We start from the raw sequence: 22,989 nt of genomic DNA, 5'->3' as shown, positions 1-22,989 counted from the left end.
GACACTTTAATCTAAAAAATTATTTGATAAAATGTTAATGAAAATATGCTACTTATATTAAATGTGATGTAGGATGTGAAATAATTATTTATGATTGCCAGGCTTCTTCCATTAACTTCTGTGATGTTGAAACTATAAGATTTTTTCCACGTAATAGACTCTTATCAAATTCTTCTACAGTTGCAAATGCATCTTCTAATGTTTTGTAATAAACATGGCAATATCTTATTCCTGATTTTGGTATTGTCATCATGAGAGATACAGCTATTGGGTTGTATTTTTCAAAAAGATGTAACAGATAATGAATGCTTAAACTGGGATGAATGTTGGCTACAATTACTTCTTGAGCTTGAACAACCACTGAAGACAATTTAGAGAATTTTGTGTTATTGGTTCCATAATTTTTATTAGTACAAACTAAAGCTGGGATTTCATCCATATCAGATATTTGTTTAGATTTCTTTGAACTGTTAGTATAAGCATCTGAAGGCAATGAATTATTCAATGCAGCTCTTTGTAAGTTTTTCAACCTAAGCTGTTTTAAAGATAATGTTCTTTTACAGGAACCACCTTCACTGTTAATTGTCTGTATTGAACTGCTGAAACTAGTGTCAGAAAAATCTTCATTGTCCATCCCATTACCATTAGAATTATTTGTACTCTTTGCTGATAATGATTTTGATATATTAGAATCAGCTTGATAATTCCATTGATCATTTTTTGATTGTTTATTTTGTGACTGATCCTTTGAACTATCTTGTTTCAAAATATTATTATTTTGGTTTTGTGATCTTAGCTTTGTATTCATTGTTTTTATTTTACTTTTATGTGGTAAGATCTTAATATAGCGATGATCTTTAAAACCTCTAATACAACGTATAACATCTTCACAGTTTTCATATCTTACAAAACATAATCCATGGGACTGTCCACGATCATCTACAGACAAAACATTCCCAAAACCACAAAATATTTCTTGGATTTCACTCTTACTTAGTCCTTTACTATTAGGAAAATGTACAACATAAGAACCATCTAATTTCTTATGATAATACTTTTCATCATCCATAATTATATAAAACGCGGTTTTAAAATATGTAGAAAACAGTGGTTTTAAGAAAATAAATTATTTATAATTATGTATGTGTATACGTATACTTGGTTATACCGTTAGAAGATACACAGCCAAAACGTGTGATGTATATTTTGAAATCTACAACATATGTACAATACAAACTTGTAAGAAACGCTAGGTCAAAGAGGAGGTACACCTACTCTTTGGCTAGGTTATATTAAATATGGTACGGTTGTGAAGTTAGCAAAATATATATATGATGTCATGAAATTAGCTGCTTATTACCAATAAAGAAAATATTTTTAAACATATATTATATATAAACTATTAAAATTATTTGTTATATTAGTGTCACACATTATAAATTAGTGTAGTACAAAGAAATAGTACGGTATACGTTGAAACGAATAGATTTATCTTTTGCTTATATTCGTGACATTTTATTCGAGTAATTGTAAAATGTTGTGTCTTGTTATTAGACGATTAAAAAAAGAAACATTTTTTATTTTAAATGAACAGTCATATTTTCCCGCCTTTTTAAAATGGTCGACCGGGCAGCCATGTTTTTGCAATAGACTTGCGCATTGTCAGACTTGTAATTTACATTTTCCAAGTCTGAAGTTCCCTCGTTTTATCCGTACAGCATTCGGTAAAGTAAAGTTACGATTAAATATTTGATTTGGCTCATATTTTCTCAATAAGATTGTGCCTAGTAACGACATAAGTGTATACGATTAAAATTAGTGGTAATGAAAAAAAAATAACTTGAAGAAATGGGCGGAGTTTGCGCCCGTTGAAATATAGGAGGTAAAAGATTTTGGTTTGTTTCTACGACAGTTGATTCTGATTTGAATCGTTATGAATAGTGCTTCGATGAATCAGTTCCGAGATATTTTTGTATAAGTTTGCTAAAACTTTTGAGGTTCGTAAAACAGGTTAAGCGAATACGATTAGGAAAAGCGGCGAAATCGCATTGTAAGTGGATGCGCACGCGGACAATAACAGGAGAAAGCGAACGAGATAGACAGATCAGAAGGAGAAAGAAAGGAATGAATCGAACGTTCTGATTGGTCGAGGCGGCTGTTATGGCCGCCGATTGGCTCACGTACGCACGCACACCAAGTATTGCGACGTACATGAACGCACGAACACGCGTACGTTTCAGGAGCGTAGCTGTCGCTCGCGGCCGAGAAGAGTGAAAAGAGCGACAGAAACGGTCGGTCCGCGCGTTGCCTTGTAAGGCGGAGAGTTGGTGTGTGACGTCCGTGCGCGGATGGCTCGAAGAACGCCGATTTTCCTCAGCTTCTACGAGAATCCTTACCGAGCCGAGGAAAAGATCCAGTGAAAGGAGAGTGCGGGCCTGACGCGACGGCGACCGTCGACATAACCGCGTATACGTAAAATCCGACAATCCGTCAAGTTTAAAAGCTACCGAAGGCACCATTTTCATCATCCCCCTGTAGTGTGTATACCAACTAGAAAATCGCTTATTAAATGCAACGCGAGTGTTCCTGAGCAACGGAGAAATACGAGGAGTGTGAGAGGGAAAACGTACGAAAGGGAAGCAAACTGAAGTAAAAAGGATAACGAAGGGCATCGAGAAAGGGAAAGAGAGAAAAACGAGAGAAAGAGAAAGAGCAAAGCGGACGAGTGAGACGGAAAGAGAGACCGAGAAAGAGGAGCGAAAGCAAGTTAAAACGCCAAACGATACGTAAGAGACAAAGGCCACGGCGGCATAACCTCCAAGCGGATCGTGCCGCGCGTTACGAGCATCTCTTATCCTCGTAGATCACGTTTGTTTTTTCAAAGAGTTCGGTATATTGTTTACAAGAGATTATATTTTTGCAAGTGCATGCCTGTCCGGGGCTTCCATACGAAGTGTCGCATGAACGAAAGAGAGAGAGAAAGAGCACGTGCATGAGAACACATACATATTTTCTTCGAGGTATATACAGAAATCGTCGTTAAAGTGAAAGAGCGGGACGACGGTTGTTTGTACAGTCGTGTTTTTTGCGCGACACCTGGTATACGATACACGTCCGCGAGTGTTGTGTTAACAAATTCACTCCTGCGACGGAAATAAAAAGAGACCACGAGAAAGGCGGCGGATAATATTCTTAGTGCTGCAGTCTACGGTTGATGGATGAAACTGGCAGGATGCTGCAACACGGAGGATCAGGTGTTGGTTTGATGGGAGGGAATCAGGGCCAGGGGGCCCAAAATACCGCCGGATACGGTAGCATGGGACCCGTAGATGGAACTGCGACACAAGGTCCGGACCAGGCCGTCGAGGCCAGAAAACAGGACATCAGTGAAATTTTACAACAAATCATGAACATCACCGATCAAAGTTTGGACGAAGCGCAGGCGAGGTAAGTCCCACTCGAGATCCGATCAGCCGCCATTTTTTAATACCTCAAAGACACATTATTATCTTTGCAATTTGCTATGTCACAATTAGCTAAATCCTTTTCGAGGATCTCCCTGTCGTCATATAAAAAGACGTTCGTTTTTCTCGATGATACGTTTAACTTTCATTTCGTCGTTTAACGTAGCATTCGTTGATCGTTGGAAATCGTAATGAAAAGCAGGTTATGTTGATCACCGTCAAATGTCTTACGACACGATGATACAAATTCTTCCGGAGGAAGTAAACATTATTTTTTACGATGCTTCTTGAGATTTTATAGCTTCGAGTAAACTGTTGAGTGACGAGTATGGTAGGTGTAGTGATAATGACAAGCTGTAACTTAGATTGTATACGCGCGTTCGAGAGCGTGATAAGACCGCGTTTATCTTCGTATTATTGGTCCACGATCATGCAGCTTTGCTAAAATATATGCCGTCGCCAACAGAATGTTTCTTTTTTTTATTTGTATCACCATAGAAAATGTTTGTTACTAATGTACCTCCCTATGTAGGATTCACGTATTTTTTTTGCCTTTGCAGAAAACATACGCTGAATTGCCACAGAATGAAGCCAGCCCTATTTTCGGTTCTTTGTGAAATCAAGGAGAAAACAGGTGAGTTTTATTATGTTAGCTTTCTTCGTGCCATTCGCTACGTTTGCTCCACTCAGTCCCCCTGGTACATATACGTATACATAATCGGATTTTGTATCGCTAAGTCACCGTCTCTCGATTCTCGCGATAAATGACGACCGATTAAATAGACGGCAAACGAGATAAGAGAGCACTCTATAAAAGTACGATCACCTCGTAACTCGTGACGCTCTCACACGCGAATTCTAAACAATCCCGAAGAAAATTCCTAGAAAGAGATCCCTATCTAGAGTAGAGCGGATACGAGGCTGTTGATACGTTTTCGGGTGCACCGTCGGTCCTGTCTACCCACGCTGCAGGGGGGTCGACCCGACCCTTCCACCCATTCGAAACTCGTAAACATAATTTTTATGCGATGTTTGGATTACTTTTACGCGCGGATCAAGAGACCACGAAACGCGCAATTATTTTTGGGGTGCTAGGGGTGGTTTGGCTCGACTCGAAACGGCTGAACAACAGTAGGAGGGGGAGGTTGAGGTGGTGGGGTGGTAGAGAAAGAGGTGTGCGTTGGTCGACTACCCCAAAAGTAGTTTCTCTGCCTGGTCGTTTGATGGGGGTGGTGAGGCCACCACGCCCCTCGTGCTAAGCCACCCTCTTTCACGTCGTTCCGTCCTCCAGTATACAGGGTGTTCGCGCACAACCGATACACTCTCGTTATAAAATAACCATTCAACTTACAAAATTTTTGTTCGCATAAAAATGATACTGTTAATTAAGGAAAATTCTATTGCGAGAGCGAATTCTGTTTTTCCTGCATCGTTAATGGATAGGATGTAACGGGACTGTATGAAATTATCGCAGACACCCTGTACGCCTATATCTACGCACATTTTTCTCTCTTGTCTCTCCCACTACCACTCTTCCAAGGTTCATGGGTTCGCTAGTTTTCTTCTTCCTCGCGACGAGGGTGGTATTGTGCTGGTCGAGGGTTCGACGTCGACGACATTCCACGTACATCGTCCGTTGTGTACGTTTCTTCGATAAAATTCGAGAGGGAGGCGAAAGGTAGCCCTTAGTCGTTGAAAATGATGCTCCTTTTTATACGTCGCGGAGCGGTGAAGTCGTCGAAAGAATTTCGTCTAGAATCATTTAAGCAATATGGCTTTTTAAGAATTACTTTACCATGTTTTGAAAAATAAAAGCTGGTTAACTCGTGTTCGAGGTGTACGTACGTCGATAATGAGCTAGCCAACGCACGTGTTCAGCTATACCGTAATAGCGTAATTAAGGATTCAAGGTTCTCGTAATTGTTGACTACGTATCGGTTGTTTGCAGTTTCGAAGTCATTTTCTTCGTACGAATCTCGGTAGAAAACAGTCATAATACCTGTTGTACAGGGAAACGGGTACTCGTATTTCCACGTAAGGGTTAAATTTTAATTACGATTCATGGATTCGAGGAATTACGAAGAAAAGAATTTAATTTGTAGCAAAGGGGTTAATCGGGTTCACGAGAGAACCCTTTCAATCGAGGAAGTGTATAACAGAGTGAAGAGCGTAAAAAAGATACAGGCGTAAACAAAAAAGGCGTCAAAGTATGATGGGCTCACTCGAGAGGATGAATCGTTTTAATGGTTCTGTATTCTTTATGAGCCTCTCTAAGTATACACGTACATGCGCGTAACTGCGTGTATGCATCCATAGGTCAGACATGGAGGAATACATATACGGTGAAAAATGTATAGGGGGTAGCGTGGCGGCAAGCGACAGGGGATGAAGAGAGAGGAAAAGAGGCAAAGGCTTGTAGCAGAGTTTATGGGCAATGGCTGACGAGGCAGTGAAAAAGTAGTAAAACCAAGAGGAGCAGATAAACGCTATGTTAAGCAGACCGTTTTACCAGCCATTTAATATAATCGGCTCTCTCGTGGAGCTCGGATAACTTCGGATCAGGGCCGTACCGAGTCAGATTTCTCCCCATTCGACATACCTTTTTTTCTTTTTATTTTATTCACCCTTTTCTCTTATTCGCCACCGATAAACGTTGCGGCAGCTTGCAACTGGTATTACAAACGTTACGCTTCATTTTGATCGCGTTCAACGAGCGATTCAACCTTTATACCTTTCGATTAATTCTGGAGTGCACGGAGAATCACTGTACGCGTTACGACTCGTCGAAAATGGTCAATGATTTTGTATCCTCCGTACGCGTAGGAGAAATTTATTTTTAATGGACTGCACTAACATTTGAATATCTTTCATCGTGATTGATAGCCTGGAAGCGTTAGTCTCGAGGCGACGACGATTTGTCACGGTCATACGAAACGGCTACTCTTTGAAACGTGGCGGTGATCCTCGAAAACCTGTTCTGGACGAGCCCGTTTAGACCGATTTCCCGTGGGACCGTGACCAAGATCCCAAGAAGGGTAGGTGAAACAGTGGGAGAGAGGGTTAGAGGGTTCGAAATCCGCGGGATTTCTTCGGCCTGTCTCTCGAACAACCCGTAATCCGTTTTTTCTTCTCCATCCTCGTCCTCCTGGTCGTCCAGGAGATCTTTTCTCTGGATAGCTGTTCGCAGCGGTGGTATAATCGTCGGTGCCACATACCGTGGTCATCTAAAAATATTCTGCTCGGTGTCGATGTGAATCCGTGACGGGAGGTATAGTAATTCGAAAATGGTAATTCCGTTCGAAGAATCATGGAATTCTTCTTTTCTACCGTGAACTGTTTCATAAATCTTGCCTTTCTTGTATTTATGTAACACGATGATATATTTGGCTCTCTAATCGAGTTCAATTTCAAAATAGCCGAAACAGTTAATTCCTAGGAACGATCGCGTGTGCCTCTGTAATTAATCAAAGACCCGGTCGCTATCGATTGCCAGCACTGTTCACCGATCGGTGGTCAGCTTTATTTATCGTTTGTCAACGCGTGTAACGTTCGTGTGTTTCGAAATTGTAACTTGACTGCAATCAGTTCCGGGGTCTTCCCTCTACCACCCCTTTCCTCTCTGTCAACTCTTCCCATATCACTTCCGATTTATCGTCATTTAGTTAGGACAGGTCAGCCACGCGTTGATCAACCACCCTCGATTCAGAATTCTTCCAGCAACCTTAACGTAATCCCGTTTCACCCTGTGGCAATTAAAAATCCATACTCCATTTGGCTACCTTCCAATGGTGATCTTGTTTTATTTCACACATCCACGTAAGTGTTTTCGCGAACGAACCTTTCTCGCACTCTCCAATCTATCGATTCCGATTGCTTTCTCCGTAGGAACATAAAGCGTCGCAGATTGTATTCTCTAAACTCCGGGACTTATTTTCATCTCCGTTTGTCGTTCGTCGACCTTTCCTCGGTATAAAAATATTCTATCGTTCCGTCGTGATCGTGAGTGAAATTATATTTAGACAGGCTCGTGAAAATAGCCGTTCCCCATCGGGAAAGCCTTCTTTTTTCTTCCAGTTCTCGTGACCGACTAAAATTGGAAGCATTAAAATTCATTTCAACGACGTGTCCGTTAATTTTTATCGATATGATCGAAGGATAATTAGCAGTCTGCTCTACAATTTTCTTAATGAACATTGTGTTCTCGTAAGAGTTAAACGTATGTTCCACGTTAATTAGACGGCGCTCACTTTAATTAAAGCTTGCGCAACGTTCCGCATATTTGTTTGTCTCACGCGATTCTGCACGCGAGTTACACGCTGCGGCGTCTGTTGTGCAATAATCGTAAATCGAAGTAGTAGATTTTCCACGATGTAAATATATATGTATTAAATTTTCTTCTGGATCGACCATTTCAGTTGTATCTCCGGGCAAAAGGTAGAAAGGTGTGTAGCGGCGGTTTTCCAAGAGATGACGCTTCTCATCCCGACCCCAGTTGGAATGTCGTTCCCCTAGCTTCGATTTCCTTTTCTTCTTCTTCTTCTTCTTATACTTCTTCTGCTTCTTCGGCTTCTTCTTAGTCCACGGTCCCCGCATGCAGATGGGTTCTCCAGCAACCAAGGTGAACCGGCTTTTCTGCTCTCCCCTGGGACAGACTCAAACTTCTTCGACTCGACTAACGAGATTTGTCCGATTCCAGCCTGTCGTATTGTCCGCTGATTTATTACGAAAACTTTTTAAGGTTGCATCGTAGCCAGGGTACCGGTGTCTGTTATTTACCCGTGAATATCGTGGCGAGAGAGCTTTTACCTGCAACAAAGGTATTTCACGCTAACTTCGCCGCGACTTTACTTCTGAATACCATTTCTAGCCGATCGATCTTGAAACTTGGCGAAATTGTTTCACGCAAGTGTGAAACGTAATTAGTATTCCTTATATTCGACGATCGAGATTCGCTGTATCGAGGAGGATCGGCAAGGTTCAAGGGAGAAGATCCTTTTGCGAGGGCGATGACCATAACGACGACTTCCGGTCAGTAACTCCGCGCAATTAAAGCGACTTAAGTGCAATTCCGTTAACGGGACAGCAGCGTAACTGTCGTGTACGACTTGACAGCACAATGCTGGCTCGTTCTCTTGGATTTTCTTTTGTTCACCGTATCATTACTCCGCTACACGGCTTCTTTCGTCTCTTCCTACTATTCCTTCCCATTATTTCCCATTTCCTACTATTTTTTCCACTCGATATCGTTTCGTATCGAGAAATCAAAGCTTCTCGAGAGGCAAATGCCTGGTAGGTACGCGTTGGCGATTCGTAACATCCGAAGGTGGCTCCAAAAATATCTCAACGAAGCAAGGTTATCTCCATGTTCGTTTATTTATTCTTGAATTTTCTTTTCTTTTCTTTTCTCGCGCCATTCGACTTGTTTTCCGAACAATAAACACCTACGTCAATCCTTGTTAAAGTGCGCGTATATTGTATCTTATCTACCGCCAAGCATTACGGTAACGTTATTGCTTGATAATACAATAAGCTTTTATCAAAGCCTATAAATATGCAAGCCGTTGCAGTGAGGTACGCGGAGAGGTTGCTTCCCGGTGCCTTATGTTATTTCGATAAGAAAAATCTTTCGTATTATCACGAATTTTCATACCCGCGTTTTTACTCCCTGCTTAAAGAAGCTCGTCGAGTGGCGAACGAAAACGCGTTAAGGGTCCGAAAAAAATAAACACGAGCGATCCAGTTGGGTCGTCGTACCGAGCGATAAATATCTCGGCAGTCAAGAGGAAGGGCCCCTTTGCGGAATTCATCGTGCGTGTTTCAAGCAGTGTGCTCTCTCGTCCATGAATCGGCGTGCAGGACCCGCGTATGGGCGCAGGGGGGGCTCGATTTAACAAACCATACGTTACGCCACGATAAAATCTCGCAAACCTATAAACTTCGAGCCGTAGCTAGGTGCGGGTACGTTATATCATAAAAATCCAGTAAAATAAGCTCGTAAACCGAGGGACAGAGAGAAAGCTGGAGAAAGAAGGAAAGTACCCGATACCGTGTCCACCGTGCGATATAAGTGTACGCGTGTTTTACACGCTCGCGTGCTCCGCTTTATCGAATCTCAAGCTCCAATTTTTCTCACCGGCAATTAAACGTTTTCTCTTTGAAACACCCCGTACGGGTAGCGAAGCTTACTGGTTCAGTTGGTTTCCTGGCGTTAAAGGGTGGAAGAACGAAATACGATCTGGCGTCCAGTCGTCTTGTCGTCGATTTTTTAACAGGTTCTCCGCTTACGTTTATCCTGATTATCTGGCTGGCGTATATCCGAGATCTTATGTCCTCCTCCGGTGACCGTGTGCGGAATCTATATAGACGAGAGGAAGAACGATCTTTCGAGAGGCTAATTGGAAGACTCTCGAGGGCTAGCGTTGGCTCTGGTGTACGGTGCACCGGGGGTCGGTATTCTCTTAATCGTATGGTAATTCTATGGAGATTGCATGGGGCGAGGAGAAGCTCGTACCGTGGATCGTTTAGGCCCTTTTTGTATTCCCAATGGAATATAACCTTGCCCTTTTTATTTTCTTCGATTCACCGCCCCTTTCTTCCCCTCGAATCCTAATCAGTTTCCCTTTACCTGTCATCGGTTTCTTCCATCCAGCCACTTCACGGTTAACGAGTTCCTCGATTATTTCCACTGTTCGTACAATTTTCTTCTGCAACTTTTAATGCGTTACACTTATCTTTAGGGATAACGAGATCTACGCGATTCCTGGGATCGATACCAGTATCTTTACATCTCCTTTCGGTTTTTATTATCGTGAAATCTCGGTGTACGAGGTCGAAGTCAGTGTGTTACATGCACTCGGCACTTCCTTGCGAGTAATAATATTATGTTGAACAAACATGGCTACTTTGCACTCGGTATCGAAACGTACGCGTACGTTGTTACGTGCCTTACATACGATCCCGACTGTTATCGTTCATTTAATTCCATTCCGATTCCGTCGGAGTACAAGATGACAAGCGAGTGACAGCTCGTCCTTGAGACGAACATCGCACGTATGTCATTGGAAAATCGTATCAGGATAATTTTATCGCGGAACGAATTGCTCGCGTGTGCACCACGGACAGGCTCATCGGTGCCGCGATATATCGTGAATCGCATCGCGTGCACATTAGTTCGTCGTTAACGAACCGACTGGTCAGAGTTCCGAGAGTTTTCGGAACGAGGGATCGTTGCTATTCCTGCATGCAACGTACGAACTCGGATCCCATCTCTACGGACGATCTTCGTGACAGTCATGACTCGAACCTTTGAACGGTATCGTCTGGGAATACGGCACAGAGGTATCGCGAGGTTCAATTGTTAGCCTCACGTATGTGGAATAGTAAGGAAAGACGAGGTGTTTCGAGGCGAATATCGAGCAGCACGTAGAGGGCATAGATCAGCAAGAGAATCACCGACACCGGTGCACGCGTGTACGCGTTGGAATAAAGGAGAAAGAAGAAGCAGAGCTGGAAGAACAGGGAGTAACACGAAGGAGCTTCTTCCATCTCCGGCTGGAAATTTCATTAAAATTCATGAACCGTGCGCGACTTGCGCCTCTTCTTCGTTCGTGGTGGTCTTTGAGTTTTGCGCGTTACGAAGAACCGAGCGAGCGAGCACATCTCGGCTGCCGAACTGAGGAACGAAGCGGAATCCAGGCTGGAAGAAGAAGACGAAGAAGAGGAAGAAGAAGCTAAGAGTTAGGAAAGGAGAGAAAGAGCGAGCTTAGCTATGAATAATACAAGGAACTTCTAATTGCGCGAGACAAAACTCGGTAGTTGGAAAGTTTTGGTAGCCAGTGTCGACGACGAGCGGAAACTTTCTCGACTCTCCCTGAACTTACCGCTTGTTTCTACCAACCCTCCTATACACACCGCTCTGTCTCGTCGGAAGTCAGCCGAATCTTCTCTCCTCCACTTTTCTCGCATCTTCTATCGACCGTGGCAGACAAATTTCTCTTATCTTTCTCTAAGAAATTATTTCATTTTTGTATCTCGACGCATCTAAAGACTAACGAGGGATTATCTTTTAAATTGTTATCGAATTTCATTTCTCACCCGACAAACGATATTCGATTCGAATTTGATCGTCGAGCGACGATCCGTGTCATTTATTCGTCGGATCGTTTGTTTTCGACGATCGAAAGAGAAAGCGAGCAAGTAGGGAAGGGCAGAGATAAACGGACAGTCGTTTCGGTTTCTATTCCTCTCTTTTTCTCGTTGCTACCGTTCGCATAGGTGCTGGCAATGAGACGAGGGATATCGTTTCCGCGGGGCGAGAGAAAGAGGGGTATGTTCAGCCCTCGTGCTCAGGGGTGGCTGTAACGTCGCTCGTAAAAACACCGTAAACTCGACAGCAACAGGTCCCGTGTGTCTGGTACAGAAACGGGAACCACGCTCGAATATGACGTTTCCGAGAGTGTACAGGGCACCCTGTCCTCCCATCACGCACCTGCTTTAATTTCTACCCTCTCCTCCATTCGGACTGACTCGATTTTTCCTATCTGATACAAGATTAAAAGATATTCCCGCGATACGGACGGATCATCTTTTTTGGCTGCCATTTTTCCGAGACTGTTTGTGTAAATTTTTTGAAACGGAGTAGTCGCTCGCTATCGTTGCAAGAATTTTCGCGACGAACGATTTCGAATTCTCTGCGCGTAAAGAAGTCTTCTTCTGCGGCATCCTGGCTGGATGCATTATGCATACACAGCGAAACCGCGAGAAAAATGTCTCTGCAGCCGCGAAAGAGGCTTCCGTTTGCGTCCGTTTCGGCACACGGATCACAAATTTTTAATCCTCCCACGAAAATTCACCCATTCTTGTCGATGATATAAATTTATCGCAGTTTCGTGTGTATAAAAATGCAGTCAAAAGTGCCATTTTTATTAAAAAAAAAAAAGAAAAAAGATTGGTCCAAGTTAAGTGATCGATGGTCCACGCGACATGGAACGTGTTAATTACCAGGATCGGGGCAAATTGAAAAATTCTTCGGTTATTGGATCGCACGGGCCGACGTGTTTCGCTGCGATGCTCTCATTCTCGATACTTTCACGATGGTTTTTCAACGATTTGATATCGAACGCCCTCCTCACCCTCTCGTCACGAACGGCGGGGATGAAGCTGAGCCGACAGTGGCGTCGGTCCACCCTTCCTCAGGGACGGATTACCTTCTCTAGTCCCTCTAGAAACCATCCCTGATCTCTATAGCTCCATTAGAGTCTTTATAAAGGACCGCGTTATCCATTTTTTTCTTTTACACCAATAATCATTTCAGTCAAGAAATATCTTACCGGAGTAGAAATTTATATAGATAAAGAAGACGAGATCTCGTTAGTTGGGAAACCGAATTGCGGTGAGAAGAAAAGGTGAGGGGTAGTTTTTCCAATGGTGATACACCGACACGAGACGTGCGTTTATGGTACCCACGGGAGCCACCGGCATGAAAATGAAACGCGAAAAAGATCTCCCTGTATCCTGTCCATCCGTGAACAAGGGATACTCGGCTGTCTATGCGGAAAAATTTACAGCCTGTTTGGAACCTGTGCTTTTCTTCATATTTCCTGTAGAAACAAAAAATAAGGTACTTGAAAGTAAAAGAACTTGTAAGATCTCGTCTGATCCACCCTCTGTATCGTACACGTAATTGATGTTTATACAATTCCAAGACCTCTCGCTTCATGCGGTGCTTTTTGAATTTCAACCCTGCGCGACCACCGTGTGGTTAGCAGCAAACACGTTGAGAGGAAGTTGCGACACACGCGGTCGAATGGTCTCGTCTAGGAACGCGAACGCAGACGCTCGAATATACAGGGTGGCTCGAAAAACCGTGTTGTTACTCGCGACGAGAGAGAAAGAGGGTGAGAGGGTGCCACTCGATCAATACGCCACGTTGCCTGCTGCGCCTCCACCCCCAGGAACGTCGCTCTCTACACCCCCCGTATCTCCCTCATCTCTCTAGCCCTCCTCTTTTCCAACCAGCCAGCTAACCCTCCCTCTATCCTCACCCTACCTTATCCTCTTCCCTTCTGCTCGATGTGCCCGCTACGGTGTTCGCTTCAACCCTTGGAAAAGGGAACGAACGAGGAAGGAAACGTTTCTACTCGCTTCGAACGCCTTCGTACGCGAGAGAAAGAGAATTTCGTGGAAGAAATACTCCGCAGCTCAGCAGGATTTTTCCAGCCACACACACAGGAAATAACAAATAACAAGCTTCTAGGAAAAACGAGCAGATTTTAACGGGGCGAACGATTCGGATTTGAAGAAACAACGAAGAATTTTCTTGCAAAAATTTGAATACTCGCTGATTTTCTATTTCCATCGAAAATCGGATTTTAACGACACCGAATGGTCGAACGAAAGTTTCACCCTCATAGCGGGGAGGAGTTTAGGGGTTGTACAGAGGGTATTTGGTTTAGGTAGGACTTTTATTCGATGGAATTAACCATTGAATTTTCCCCCCTTTTTTCTTTCGGGAAAAACTCGACTGGAAGCTTTATAGGGTATATTTCCTCCCGTTTCTTTTTTCTTTCCAGGCAAACCTTTTTTTTTCTCTTCAACGGGTTAACGTGACCCTTTTGTGGCAGTTATCCGTGATGATCGGTTCGATTTTCCAGTTAGTTCGGCTAGACACTATGGATGAATGATTGATAACAAGGTGGAAGCATGTCCGGGGAAACTGGTTTACCGGTTTCTCGCGGATGCTCGTTTGTCGGAGGAACGAAACGTGGGATATAGAGTCGTTTAAGGGTTATAGAGCACACAAGCTTCGTAGACGATGTACGTACGACCGCCTGTTGTTAGGTACGTTCGATCGATTACTATTCCCGTTCAACTTTACAACTTGCTCGAGTAGAGGATCGAATCTGTTATTTTTACACGTTCCACTTAAGTCGTAAATTCCGCTGAACGTAAACACAATTTTTATAGAAATTTTCATTTCGCCAGAAACTGTCGAGGTTAAATCATGCACTGGGCATCGTATTCGAGATTTTATAGTATTTTTCAAATTAACTGGTAGACTACTACAGTATTTCGACCAGTTTCTGTAACGAAGAACGTAATAACAGTCGGAGAAAGGATGAGTTTTTCTTTTTTTATAAACGATATCGTATCGTACTGTGTGTATCGCATTAAAAAAGAGGGTGGAAAAAAAGGAAGGTGGATATTATGGTAGAGAGAAAACGAAACAAGAGCAAAGAGTAATGGGCTTCGCTAGACAGAATACGGTCCTGACCATGCGTGCACAGGGTTGTTTCTACCCTTACGGACGAGTGAACGTGTACGAGAGAGGGTGGGACGGGGGTGTACACATTCGGTACACCTGTGCTGTATATTGCGGAAAAGCCGGACTTGCCAGGCAATAAGAATTTCTTTCTCGATCCGCTTGAACATTCTCTTTTTCTTTTTCTCCAACGATGAATCCTTTAGTCTCAGCAACATTTCCTTAACCCCGTTTTGCGACAAAATGAAAATTCATCCATTTTCTATTTCCAGATATTCTGAAATTTTTTATCCATTCGACATATTTGTACAGGGAAGAGGGATGATTCGACGGCCGACAGAGATCATCGGGGAAAGTAAATTTCGCTAGGTGAGGGGGTTGGGATCGGGGTGGTTCTCTCGGCCCTCGTTAACTCGTCGCGAATATCTTCGGTCGTTATTAAGCTATTAAAAAGTCTGATTATCGTTGTCGCGGCGTACACAGGAGACGGGTCGTCGAGGGTTCCCGAGCAGGAATGCCACTTCAATAACGAAGCCGAAGCGGAGCCAGAGGGGCTTAATTTGCCTCGAGACGCCGCTACGTATACGTTCTCTCGTACATCGGTAAACTTACATACAGGGTGTCGTGTCGTTTCTTCTTCTAATCAGTCATTTTATATTATACCATCGTTTCTGCTAACTTTAAACTCTGCCTTTTGAAACTTATCGTTTGCTATGAAACGATTTAATAGTTTTACCTGGCAACAGAGCAACCTGTGAGAACAGCTCATCGTCTCAGAATTTAGCCAGTAAACTTCAGCCTCTTTTCAGCCTCGGTAGGAGCAATCTCCGGGTCGAAAAGAACCACCGTTAATATATTCAAGCAAAAAGATTACACGGTGCAGAAATATCTCGACCGAGAGTCGGTGCTCGCTTACGTGGCCGCTCTTTCCATCTTCTCTCCTCGTTTACCTCGTTTATCTCTTTCTCTTTATTTCGAGGTAGTCACCGGCTACGAACAAGCGCACCACGAGTCTGATACACCTCTCGTAGCTGTGTGCGGCAACTGCCAAGAGTTCGGGCAAGATCTTTTAATGAAACGCGGATGTTAGAATGGCAGGAATGCTGCGAAATGGTCTAGGCATGCTATGGTACTCGACGCGGTACGTACACGCTTAGACACGCTCGAGTACTCGTGCAACTCTCACACGTATGTACACGAACGCGAGCATGGAAGGCATTCGCATAGATCTACCTACAGGGTGTTGTGTAATTGTAAGCTAACAGTTGAAACGTAACGACCGAACTCGTTTCGATAAAATAAGGGTTGATCTTTAAATAGCAGGATAAAACGCGTCGTTTTAGAGACAGTTAATTATAAGATCTAATTGAGAATCGCTGACGTTGAACGAGATTTATTATAGAACGAAAGATATTGCACCCTTCAGCGACTTTATGGGGTGCGGATCTGACCAAGCTGTCAGTTTTACTCGAAGGATAAGATTTTCGAAGGGATACACAAAGGAAGCTAGTAGAGAAATAGGGGGTGAGGGTATAAGCGTGCAGACGCAAACGCAGCAGCAGCGTCGGTAATGCGGCATAATACCCCGTAAGGGGGTTAAGAGTAATTCCTGTCGGCCAGGGGGTCGTCCCTTTCGACATTTACGACGTGTTTTACGCGATCAAAGCGAGCCGTAACAATTATTGGACGATTTCGCGGCCGTAAAATTTTATTCGACCCCCACAGCCACGGCCGCCGATGCTTCCACCCTCTTTCCTTCCGACACCGCTACCGGCGAATATTCTATGTTTCTTCCACGTTGTTCATCTTTTTCTTTTTTTATTGCTTCTTCCTGGTTGCAAGGCGATATTCCTTTTCGCATTTTCAAACGTTTCAAGAATTTTGAATGAATGTTGTGAAACGTCGTTGTCGACACCCGGTACATAGAACCGAACGCGTACCATACCTTTGACCGCGTTTTCGGTGTCCAGTTTTGATTTACGGCGGTTGGAAAAGCTGGTGTGGGCGACGCCGCGGGAAAGGGGCCAGAGTGCCATTGCCGCGCCGGAAGTGGCTGGAGAAAGGAAGAAAATAATAAAAGCAGAAAGGAGTGGAACGCGGCGAAGATACGGTCGAGCGAATTCGATGCTCGCGCGGAACTCTGGATAGAAAACGACCCGACCGCCTGGACGCGATAAAGAAAGGGCAAGGGGTGAGAGAAAAAAGGGAGCGTGTCGACGGTGGAAAAACATCGCGAAGAGCGCGAGAAATTCTTTTTCGGAAACGGAAGCTCTGAATTGCCGAAGCGCGAAAGAAATCGTGGAAAAGTTCTGGCTCCGGAGGAACGGGAAACGACCAGCGAAAACCTGGCTTCCAAACCGGAACCGCGACCCACCCTTCTATCTCGAAACGCTGAAACGTTCGTTACTATTTCTTCAAAGAATTTTCTAACTTGGCGAAGATTTGCCCTTCGTGTATCTAAATTTTACCTCTTTAACCCCTTGACATACAATGACGTCTGGGAGACTTCATTCATTTCATGTGCCATTTTAGACTTATTGTGTATTAACATTAATATTTGAGAAGCACTATTACATGATCTGAAAAGAAATCTATGGTTCCATTTGAAAAACAAAACTTGACCGTCATATCTTTTAAACTAATAATGCAAAAGATTTTTCACTTCGGCCAAAACATAGGTCCCCTTTTTCCATGCAATTTCCATATCAGTAACGAGACACCCTGTATATCAACCTGATTAAATGTTATATAGCAATGCAAATTTTAAAATAAAATGTTCTATTTCTAAGCTTCCACATAACTGTTCAGTTGAGCCAAATTAAATAGTATTTTTCGGCCGCATTGAATTCTGTTTCATTTGTACGTCAAAGGGTTAATGCTTTTGTTAGTATTCACGATGCAAAAGAAATGGTTGGATAAAGGGTTCGGAGTGGAAGATCGTCTTCCTCGCAGGATCTAACAATTCGATAATACCCGACACGCGATGATTTTTCCTTTCTTGAAAGCAGCCAGGTAGAACCAGCGTTCGTAACGAAGCGAAACACGATATCAGCAACTCAGAAATACGCCTTGTGTCTCGATTTCGTTCGTAAATCAGAGAAGAGGCCGGATATTCTTACAGCATGGTGTCGATATCGGATCCCTTGGGTTCCGCTCAGCCTTCTTCTTCTTCTTCGTCTTCTACTTTTGCTTCTCCTTTGTGCCTACGTGCAAGCTTCACCCTACGGGATTCACCCTCGAATTAAAAGAGCAGCCATTCCCACCTTCCTTCTACCCCTCTTTTGTTCTCACCGTCTTACATCTGGACCTTATTAGGGTTGCCAGCGAGGAAAACGTCGAGAGGGAGAGAAAAAAATTGAATGGATTTTGGGAATCGATTCCCTTTGGGTGCGAAACGAGGATTCAAAGGACCTTTGAACTGGGTCAGGATACGAATTCACTCAAAGCTTATTTCTTGACGAAAGAAATAAATATAAATAAATGTTCCACTTGTGGAATATTTGAAGAATTCGAGGAAAGTAAAAAATACATTGGATAAAGCGACGTTCGGGGATGCTTTTTGGTCTTTCCTGGCAATTCGAAACCTCCTCTCTCTTTTTCCATTGCGTATCTGCTTGCAACCAGTTTGCGGCTCTTTCTATTCTTCTCGTTTCTCTCATTCTGTTTTCCTACGGTGAAAACCGGGGTAGCAGCCGACAACCCTTTGTTACCGTGCCTTATCTTAATTGCTTTCACGGGTTCCCGTTTAGATCAATACACACCAGCGGCGTTCCACCACCGCCCACCGCTCGGCCGCCTCCGCTTCGCGAATCTAAATTATCCCAAGGGTTGTTTCGTCGAGGGATTTTCGATTTTCTCCTCCCTCTCGCGTTCTCCTTCTTTCGCCTCTATAGCATACTCAATCCCTTTTGCATATTTTAGGATCGTTTCTTTTAACCAATACTACAATGAAATATTTGTCAGTTAAATTTTAACTCCAAATTGTGATCCATCCGTCTCTCCTACGAAGAAAAATAGCAAACATTTCTCCATTATTACTTTAAACGGTAGAAGTGATGTATCTTGGTCGTTATGAAATTATAACCAGAGAACGAATTAGCCAAGCAATTAGCTCGATCTTCAACGGGGTGTCATATTAATGTAGTTCGCCCGGTAACGAGCCTCGAAAACGACGACTGTTGTTATGTTGTCGCGGGTGGTGTATGTTCGCATAGCCGGTGTAGGGTGTTTTCACCCGAACCGGTGTGACGGAATACTCGTGGTACGACAGGAAGCTAAGCAACGAGAGAAAGGAAGAAGCAGGAAGGATTGTACGTTCGTTGAAGAGAGAGGGTGAAAGAGAAACAGAGGAGGTAGAGGCAGACCGTCAGAGTCGTAAAATGTTAACTGCTAGTAAAACTGAGTTTACGTGCTTGTAAGGACCCCCGCAGGAGGTTAGCAGTCCCTGTGCCTTACCAACACGGTACCAAGGACCTCCCCTTACACCCCTTAATAGCCAGATTATTGCCCGTAAGCTACCCCCGATTACTTTCTTCCCGCTCGATAGCCGAAAATAATTTTGCTCTCCAACGCTTCATTTATGTTTCGTGGTTTCTCTGGCTTCCTACTTTACGACCGACACGAGTTTTCAAGAATCCTCGCTGTGGCTAGTCGTTTTTTTTTTTTATAAATGTGATGAATTTTCGAAAGATAGAAGGTTTTCGGCTTTTAAAACTATTAGGGAGACCGAAACGGGCAAAGGATGGCTTTCACGGTCTTTTAACTTTCAATGGCATCGTCGTAAACGTACGTTTTATTTCGTTGCTTCTCTGCCGAAGGTTTTTCATTTTTAATTACATCGGCGTGAAAAGTTCTCGGTGTAGCTGTACCAACTGGCACCAAAGTTTTAACAGCACCCTTCTGACTGCTGTTAACTTGCCCCTTAAGTCGCTCTTCAACGCTAAAAACCGCGTATCTTCCAGATATCTTGATTTTATTTTGCAGACATTCATTTCATTCCTTTTTCTTACTTTGAATCATTTAATCGGTCAGTAGAGTGATACGAAACTAGGGCATCCTGCGTCTTTCTCTGGATTTCGAAAACGAAAGGAAACTGGTAATTCTCTTTATCTTTCTCCTTTTTAAACAGTCCCCGTGCGAATAAGAGAAAGATTCATTAACAAATAGGCAGGCACCGAGAGAGTTAGACCGGGAAGCGTGACATCTTTTTCAAAGAAACGGTTCCCCAGCGATCGACTTTGCGTCTTCACCCCTTTCCACTCGAGTCCCCCGAGGAATTTGATGCTCCAACCCCTTCGTCGGGATTGCAACCCTAATTGTTACACTTCGTATAAATGCATTAGTTCCGCGCATTCGTTTCACGCTCCCGCGAATCCCAGCAAACTTTCACGCCCTTCTTCTCTTTTCCTCTGTCTCTAGAGGCGTTCTTTTTTTCTCCGCAGTAGGAAAGTACAGGGCGGAGATGAAAAAAGAAGAGAAAGTCCTAACGAATTTAAATTACGGCTCGAATGACCGCAAATGTGATTAATTCAATCCTCAAATCTCAGCCAGGGAATACGCAGGGTGGAAACGTTACGCGGCTCATTTCGTAAAGTATGGCGATATTTCTCCACTGACTTTAGTTAACGCGACATTTAAAGCGTTGTGCTTTTTATTGAACGAACCTTTTCTTCTTTTTCTACCAGTTATATCAGTATCTCAGCTAAGTTCCAGTAGAATCACACGTTCAAGTTGAAATCGACGAAAGAGAAGAGGTCGAGAATGTCGCGCGTTTTACCTATCATAAAAGAATCAATTTCACTTCGATCTTCTCTTTATCCCTCTCTATACCAGACCCTTTCGTTCCCTTTTTCTTAAAGAGCGATGTACACGCAGTGTTTTAGAACGGGCTGCGTTTTCACGGTGTAACAGTGGGTTTTATTATACTTTTACGGCGCATGATGGAGCTGGACGAGCTATAAAACCACAGAACTGGGGGTGACTTTCTTCTTCTCTTTTATTCTTTCTTTCTCGCATTCACCTCGTGTGACAGTTCGCCCAGAAAGATGCAGCAACCCTATCCTCCACGGTTTTCACCCTTTTCACGTACAAGCGACGCGTACAAGCGCGACTAAGCACACCGAGGGGAAACTCGTGCGAACTGCCTTGCGAATTCTTCTAACGATTTCAATTTCTTCGCTGAATGATCTACATTCCATGCTAATTCCATATCAGGATTTATCTAATATACGTGTCATTTTTATCGTTCCAGTGCTGTCGTTACGGAACACTCAAGAAGAGGAACCACCGGATCCACAACTAATGAGGCTGGACAACATGTTGATCGCCGAGGGTGTCGCCGGACCGGAGAAGGGTGGCGGTGCGGGTGCGGCAGCGTCCGCGTCCGCGGCTTCAGCGGCTGGTCCACCTGGACAACCTGACAATGCTATCGAGCATTCAGATTATAGAGCCAAGCTCGCGCAGATCAGACAGATCTACCATCAAGAGTTAGAGAAATACGAACAGGTTCGTCGAGAATCAATTAATCACTTTTTCCTTCCAATTTCTTTTAAATTTTATAAAAGTTGTGCCGATGTTAAACAGATCCGTAACTCGCGGTACATTGGTCAGTTTGCTGGACACGCGAGATTTTAATTAACGGCTAGCTGGTCGGTTCGTTAACACGCAAATCGTTGAACACCGACGATTCTCGTTTCGCTGGTTGTTCTATGTCTTAACTGGTTCCTTATCGGTCTGTTGCGTAGAGGTGGGTTAAAAAAATATGACTCGAAGAACAAATGATGGATAAGGAGTATTGAAAATACTTTCTGTTGTAAATTTTGGGATAATTTAATCATTGTAGAAATAATAAAAAGGTAGGAACGCCGAGTGCAACGCTCACGATCTCTCTTTTCATCCACGGCTCACCTATCAACGATAAAAGCATAATTCTTTTTAACGCTTCTAGTGCCTTGTATTTTCTCTCTTTTGCATACTTTACAAACAACCGTTGGTGGCCCGTCATTCTCGCAATGCCTCGTATATTTGCCTGTGCTCCCGCGCTCGGTACTAGTCGAGAGAGAGAGAAAGAGAGACAGAGAGGGTGTTTTAATTGCCACACCCGTTTCGACCCCATATTTCACCGTGTGTCAGCGGTCTTGATGTTTCCCCGCAGTAAATACGCACACTGTTGCCTTTCGTGCACCAACGGTGTGTACACGGATGCGTGTTCAATTCTTTGTAGACGCAACAATATGGAGGATGTTGCTACGCGGGGAGATGTATGCGCTCGCGTGGTAACGCGACGGTGCAACTGCAGTCACCTAGGGGGTAGTTGACGCCCTATCGATAAACCTAGTCATTAACAAGTTTTAACCCCGTGCTCTTTTTCTGAAATCTGAAATCCTGCCATCGCGAATTGTTTTTCTTTTTTAAATATAATTCTGTTCTTATTATTGTTACGATTATTATTTAAATGCGCAACGGACGCTGTTCGAGCAGTTTTGGCGAGGCTGTTTTGAGTCTCGTGGTTCATGTATTGCCGTGCTTAAAAGTAACGTTATTACGGTTGATACCGTCGCGAGGGAAAAGTTTTATCATAACCAAAATTTACTATTCAAACTTACCGTAGAGTGAGTGCATTAGGGTGAACGTCTGCCTGACTATGCAGAATGGCGTGACAAGTACGAGAATAGAACCGCGGCGAGTTTTACGAGATCGCGTGATCACCGGCAGCAACCATCGTCTGGCATGAATTTTACCGATGCATGCTCGCCTTTATTTCGACTGATTTTCACTACAGATTTTAACCATCCTCGCTCTGACCGTGTTCGTTCGATTTCGAATTAGATCCTAACGTTTCATCTCCATCTTCGTCTATCTGAAATAAAACTAACGATAGATTTGTCCTGTTACTCCAGTTTCATTATACACAGACCGATCGTAGAAATATCAAAATAACGTATCATTTTTGTTCTCGCGATAATTTTGAAATTGGAGAAAACAGCAACTCAGAGAGAGGCATAATTCTCGATGGGTTTTCCATCCAATCCACCTACTCGAGATCGTCCCGAGCACCCTCCTCTCCTTCTATCGAGAAGCTGATCCACCCTAGCCAGTCAGCTATGCTTTTCGTGCAAAGAGAGTAACAGAAGAGAAAGGAAGAAGAAGTAGAAGAAGAAGAGAAACGGGAGGTTGGATAGAAGAAGGGTAGTGGGTGGGCACGACGGCAGAGTGGAATCCATTTCGAAATTGCGAGCCACCCTGTCCGACCTCTTCCTTCTACCA

The 22,989-nt window shown here is 43.6% G+C and overlaps 2 protein-coding genes across 8 annotated transcripts in view; one reads left to right on the top strand and one right to left on the bottom strand.

Annotated features, from left to right (window-relative positions):
• Positions 1 to 38: 38 nt before the first annotated feature.
• Positions 39 to 1,303, bottom strand: LOC114873243. The gene has a single exon (XM_029181358.2). It carries the CDS (start codon positions 1,067 to 1,069, stop codon positions 89 to 91), a length of 981 nt encoding a protein of 326 aa, XP_029037191.1. The 5' UTR covers positions 1,070 to 1,303; the 3' UTR covers positions 39 to 88.
• Positions 1,304 to 1,680: 377 nt separating this feature from the next.
• Positions 1,681 to 22,989, top strand: part of LOC114873177 (homeobox protein extradenticle) — a 33,992-nt gene continuing 12,683 nt past the window's right edge. For all 7 annotated transcript variants that reach the window (XR_003788885.2, XR_003788884.2, XM_029181215.2 and 4 more), the window contains exons 1-3: positions 1,681 to 3,447; positions 4,025 to 4,098; positions 20,975 to 21,228. Coding sequence is in view for 5 of the 7 variants with exons in the window: in XM_029181215.2 (XP_029037048.1) it covers positions 3,215 to 3,447; positions 4,025 to 4,098; positions 20,975 to 21,228 (561 nt within the window). In the remaining 2 variants the exon portion in view is untranslated. The remainder of the gene's footprint in view (positions 3,448 to 4,024; positions 4,099 to 20,974; positions 21,229 to 22,989) is intronic.

This window comes from Osmia bicornis, chromosome 12, assembly GCF_907164935.1.
Source record: "Osmia bicornis bicornis chromosome 12, iOsmBic2.1, whole genome shotgun sequence".
Taxonomy (NCBI): Eukaryota; Metazoa; Arthropoda; class Insecta; order Hymenoptera; family Megachilidae; genus Osmia; species Osmia bicornis.
This window is presented reverse-complemented; position numbering and strand designations above follow the sequence as displayed.